This window comes from Atta cephalotes (genome assembly GCF_000143395.1).
Source record: "Atta cephalotes unplaced genomic scaffold scaffold00013, whole genome shotgun sequence".
NCBI lineage: Eukaryota > Metazoa > Arthropoda > Insecta > Hymenoptera > Formicidae > Atta > Atta cephalotes.
In genome coordinates this window covers 5,319,039-5,325,239 of record NW_012130077.1, presented here as the reverse complement: position 1 = coordinate 5,325,239, position 6,201 = coordinate 5,319,039, and the positions used below count along the sequence as shown (strand labels likewise).

Genomic DNA, 6,201 nt, shown 5'->3' with positions numbered 1-6,201 from the left:
ATATATATATATATATATATATATATATATATATATATATATATATATACACATAATTTGAACTGGATAATCGTTTATCAAAAAGATCAACTTAATCTAATTTAATTTTTATAAATTTATTTTTTAATTTCATTATTTTTATTATTGTCTTCTTTTTATTAAAAATTTACAAATGATATGATAATTGAAACATTTAAATCCTTTCGAACTTTAATAGTAATAGTACAAACATGTTCATATAATTCCATCCATATAATCATCTTGTTGAAAAAATTCAGCTTTGTAAAAAAAATCTTAGTAAAAAAAATTTTATGTTTACAAGAGTTAAAATTTTATCATTTTTTTTACAAAACTATTTTAATACAAAGTACACAAATATTTTGGTTTAAATAAATTCCTGTTGGAAATAAACTGATGACATCTGTTGGAGATAAACTTAATTTTCGTAATTATTACTTTAACATATAGTGATAAAAAGAGTGTATTTCAGAATTACCGACAGTATGTAATAAAATTTTGTCAGATTGAGAATTATATTTATTTCCGTTTGAGGACGCTCAGGTCGCGTTTGTTTCTCAATAGTAAATATAAAAACGTAATAGAAATATAATAATATTAATATTAATAATAATTATTATTATTAATAATAATATTAATAATTAAATTATATTACGTAAGAGATATGTTAAACTTTTTATAAACCCGAATACTTTCAATTAGAGGCACCCTCCACGAAAGAAATGATGAAAGAATAACAAAATTATGCTTTAAGGTGTTTTGACAGTGTAATTTGAACATTTGATTGAATCAAAATTCAGAGATATACTTTGTGGAAAATCTACGCGTATATTTAACAAAGAATTAATATACATTATACAACATATCAGATATATCATGCATCAAGTCGTGATGGCTTGAGACCTAAGCGATCAATTATATACTCTGGCATACAATAAGTAGGATTTATTGGTTTTAACGAGAAGTTCTTGTCTAGCAATGACAATGCAGTGAGGCCGAACAAAGTATGAAAAGGGTCAACCATATCACCAGGTCGATCACTAAAACCGCCAGTTTCGATGTCTTGACAAATTAAAATGTAATCCATCTGTAATGAAAAACATAAAAAAAGAAATTATAGTAAAGTGATAATATGTAATAGTAATATTTGTAATTATTTTATTTAAATCGTTGGCACTTAGGAATATATACACACACAAATATATATATATATATACATATATATATGTATGTATATGTACATTTTATGTGTGTGTGTATGCGCGCGCATACACACACACACACACACACACACACACACACACACACGCACACGCACGCACACGCACACGCACACGCACACGCACACGCACACGCACATATGCACAAGGTAATAAAATAAACAGTTATAAGAAAGACAGAAATGATCAACAAATCGAATAATTAAGAAATATCTTATAAAATGTTATTAAAAAATAATTACCAAGCCTTTTTTATCTATCCAATGAAGACGACCTAAAATTGTTAAAGCTGACAGTACCCACCAAGAATAGCATACATCTGGTAATTTTTCAGGTCTGCCATTTAAACCACCAGAAGGTAATTGTCTCTCGCATAACCACCATCCTAAACGATCAGCATCTATCAGATGCAGATGTCCTAAAAAATTACCTTTGATAAGTGAAATAATATATTGTGTATGTATGTAGTAGTTATTCTGCATATTCTTGTATATACCTGTGATCGAAAGTAATCCAACGCAACAATAAATTAAACCTGCATGACTTTCAGATCCTGGCTTTGAACCGAATCCTCCATCAAAATTCATACATTTCAATACAAATTGTACTGCTTTCTCGACATCTATTGCATCTAAGCAGTTCTGAAACAAGTTAACACGATACAAGGAATTTAAACTTTTTTTATAAGTACCTTCCTATTCGTAAGCAAAAATTTTCAAGAATTTACTTTGTCTAAGATGTGTTATGGTTTTATGGATCTGACAAGTATCATCTTTAAATCCACTAAAGCTAAAGAATCTTCATGAAAGCTGAGTTTCCAGGATATCCATTCCATTTCACACATTTGAATACATTTTGATTTAAAAAATTAAGTGTTACTATTTTAAAATACTTTGATTTTGTGGATACTTAAATGTAATTATACTTAATGATATTTACCAAAAGTGACAGAGTAGCAACGGCACAGAAAGAAAATCTGACATCTACTTCACCCCATTGATCACCCACAAAACTTCCATCTGGTTGTTGTCTTTCTTTGACATAACTGATGACTTTATCAACATTTATTACATCCAAGGCATCATATATACACAATATTTGAACTGCACTAAGTGTATAAAGTAAATGTGGATCATGTTGTATACTGGCACTGATGCCACCATTGTCATTTTGACATTGTCTAATAAATTCTAGCACTTCTTCCTTATTAGTTTGTTCTAATTTTCCCATTAAATCTAGAGCGGTAAGGCCCCAGTACATGCCAGACATCCTCATGTGTTCAGTCTGAGAATAATTCTAAAAAATATGAGTCAATACATGAAGTGAAATATTTAAAAAAAATATATGTTATAATAAATATATATATGTTAAAATATATATTTTATCATAATTAATTACTATATAAATAATTGAAAAGAAATATTTTTACATATTCATCTTTGTTGGTCCCATATGAAATGAGATAGTTTGCATGTTTCTCTATTAATAATTTTGGAATGTTGTTCGGTAGTTCAATGTCGTGTCTCAACGTTGTCTGCAAAAAAAATGAAAAAGATAAAATATAAATAATTACTATTATCCAACTTATCTAACATATATGTTTTAATACTTGGTCTTTATACAGATATAAATAATCGCAATATATAAACATTAATCTCAAAATTATTATAAAAGTTATTCATTATTAAGTTACATAAAATTTTGATAAGAAAAAAAATGAGTACTATATTTCCTAAAAATAAAAACTACTTCGTATTAACTTTTCTTTTGACACTGGACAAGTTAAAACTTACCATTTTGCAATCGTTGCAATTGTATAATACGATTGTTAAATTACATTAATAAAGTTGATTTTGTTAAGATTTCGTCTTCGAATTTACGACTGCATCCTAAATTTAATTTGACATTGTTTAAAGTCTGATAATCGAAAAAGTACTTTATTAACCAAAAAAGATCCACTAAAGTTTACTAAATGCACTTGCTTTTGCGCACACTCCTTTGGGATTTAAAGTCACTAGACTTTATTATTGGATACATGATAGAGGCACAGAATAAGTATAAGCACAGAATAAGTAAAGTACATATAGTATGGACACTGAATGTCGGTATCTTTAATAAGTGTATATTTTTAAATCAGAATTATATAATAATATAATGTTAACGAACTCATTACATAAAAATAATATTCACATTAATAATAATAATAATATTAAATAGTAATAAGTAAATTAAAAATAATAATTGATTAAATACTATATGAAAATTGTAATTGAATAATTATGTATGAAAAAATAATATATTGCATGAAAATTGTAATTAAATGTGAAGTTGTAATTTAATAATATATGTACACACACACACACACACACACACACACACACACAGGCATACTTTATTACAAGAATACTTTATCGTATACAGTCTACACAATATAGCGTCTCCGAAAAAATTTGATTTAATTTTTTAGTAAAACTTAATTTTATTAATCCTTTGCCATACTTTTCTCTTCTAAATTAAAAAAAATTAAACTTACGAACGACACCCACAGCTCTCATCCGTGATATTCATGGCCCGATTTCCTTATCACGAGTCTCAATATTGTAGATGAAAGGGTTAATTATATTTTATGCGAAGGAGATCCAGCTAACCTAACTTAACTTGCAATTTGAACTTGCTGAAGGCAGTTACATTCCTAAATATCAATCATGAAACTTTATCCCTAGGATGGAAAGTGAAAAGTGAAAAATTTTTCTATTAATTTCAATGGTAAAAATTTTCACTTTTCACTTTCCATTCTAGGAATAAAGTTTCATGATTGATACTTTGATTGGAAATCGACGCATGCGCATTAAAAATTGGGGACCACATAAAAAGTTAAGTATCCATACTGTATGTATTTATATTGTGACTGTGCTATGAATACAGATCTGTTTTCTTGCACGAGGAAAGATTCAGTACCAACTTTATGAGGAAACAGGTCAGGTATTCATAGTCGATTCTTACATTTAAGACTGTCTTAAATCAATCTTAAGATGTCTTAAATCAATTTTAAGATGTCATAAGTCAATCTGAGGATTGACGTTGAGGTTTTAAAATAAAAAACGGATTATGAATACCGCCCCATGTTTCACAGTTGATAGACTGTGCACTTAGAAAGACGCAGAGAAAAAGTAGGCGTGGTTTGGCTAAACTGAGCACATCATGTAATCCTTCCACCATGGTATGGAGTGCTACTAATGCTAGTTGATGTCAGTGTTACTGCTACACACATGCACACGCATTTGTAGCCGACTCGTAACGTAGCTCATAGCTGGTAGTCACTCTAACGCTAGTACAGCTACAGGCGGCGCGCTAGCTGTGACTTTCCTCGAAAGAAATGTCGTCGATGACGACAATCGCCGCGGCGGCGTTGGAGTAAACATTGAAACATGTCCGGGTCCGGACCGAATGGTCGTATGCAGACACTCGGTCAACTCGGTGACGACGTTCGAACGGGTGCGGAAGTAATTTGCGCAGTCTGTGATAAGACTGACAAGCTGTCGAGGTGTTCGCGCTGCAAAGTCGTCTTCTATTGCACGAAGGAGCATCAACGACGCGACTGGAAACGCCACCGGGAGTTTTGTGCGACTCATCCCGCGGCCACCGTGCCTGCGGAAGAGCCGTTCTCCCTGCCTGCCGTTGCCACAATTGCCACAAACGAGAGTTTAGATCGCGAGATCCCGTCTAAGCGGCATCCCTCTGTCGGTAATTGTAAAGCCCCGAAGGTGGTCGTTCCTAACCTAAACCTAAACAAGACCTCGGCCGCACCGCGGAGCTTGAACGTCAGTAACGTCACCTCGGAGTCTTGTCGGAACGTGAAGCATCCAGCAGGTATGCGCGCGCGGTTTCATATTCATATTGTTAAATTGTTGTCAAACTCATTGTCAGATTCTACGCAGTTTTATGCAGTCTTACGCAGTAAGAGGATTTTGCGCGTTAATGACATTTAATGACAATAGGAATCTCGTTGCCGAGATAACTCGCGATATAAATAGCCAACCTTACTGATTGCGCATTTCTGCATTCTATCGTTAAAGGCGTTTTATTGTATCTTAATTATAAGATAATTACATCGCCTTAACGTAATGTCAAACTGACAGTTTTTTTTACTTATACTTGTTCTGATTGCAGATGCGAGTGTACAAGAAGAAATCGAGTCGAGTCAACAACAACGGAAAAGAAATCAGAATCTTAAGAAGAAATCGAATAGCGGAAAGGCAAGGAGCGCAAGAAATAACAAAGCTGATGGCTGGACGTCACCTATAACGTATGAGGGAAGTTCAGAGGATACTATACTGGGAGCTCAAGCCGAGCTCCTAAATCCCATTTTAGAAAGTTCCAGGATTTTCGATAGTTTGAGCAACGCTGATCTTGGCTCACCTGCTCAACATCGTAACGGTATGAAGAACTTGTCGGAGATACAGGATCAGGAAGAAGACTTTTCACCTCCTTTTCTACATAGGAACAGAAGTAATCTCGAAGAACTTCTAGATAAAATTTGTCAGTATGTGATAAGAGATATGGACAAGTACGGTGTATGTGTGGTAGACAAATTTTTAGGCAAGGAGAGGGGTCTTAAAGTGTTAAATGAAGTGTTAAATATGTATAGTGCCGGATTATTTCAAGATGGACAATTGGTTTCTAATAAAGGTAGCGCAAATGACTTAAAAACGATACGTGGTGATGAGATAATATGGCTGGATGGAAAAGAAGAACAATGTGAAAATATTGGCACATTGATATCACAGGTCGATGCAATCATTATGAGAGCCAATAAAATGCACAATAATGGAAAAATAGGAAATTATACAATCAATGGAAGAACGAAAGTGAGTATGGTTTTTTCTGTTTAATTTCTTTATATATTAAATAATAGAACATGATTTATTTTACTTTTAAATATGTTGCAAATATATACGTACAC

The 6,201-nt window shown here is 32.2% G+C and overlaps 2 protein-coding genes across 2 annotated transcripts in view; one reads left to right on the top strand and one right to left on the bottom strand.

Moving 5' to 3' along the window:
• Nucleotides 1–892: 892 nt before the first annotated feature.
• On the bottom strand, nt 893–3,034 carry LOC105617722 (geranylgeranyl transferase type-2 subunit beta). Its single transcript, XM_012199276.1, has 6 exons — nt 2,999–3,034; nt 2,668–2,826; nt 2,178–2,534; nt 1,735–1,879; nt 1,481–1,656; nt 893–1,105 (listed from the first exon to the last, which is right to left on the bottom strand). The coding sequence occupies exons 1-6, from the start codon at nt 3,032–3,034 to the stop codon at nt 893–895; spliced, it is 1,086 nt and encodes a 361-aa protein (XP_012054666.1).
• A 1,632-nt stretch (nt 3,035–4,666) lies between these two features.
• The window catches only part of LOC105617596, a 5,764-nt gene continuing 4,229 nt past the window's right edge, over nt 4,667–6,201 (top strand). The window contains exons 1-2 of the mRNA XM_012199153.1: nt 4,667–5,108; nt 5,409–6,106. Coding sequence (XP_012054543.1) covers nt 4,667–5,108; nt 5,409–6,106 — 1,140 coding nt within the window. The remainder of the gene's footprint in view (nt 5,109–5,408; nt 6,107–6,201) is intronic.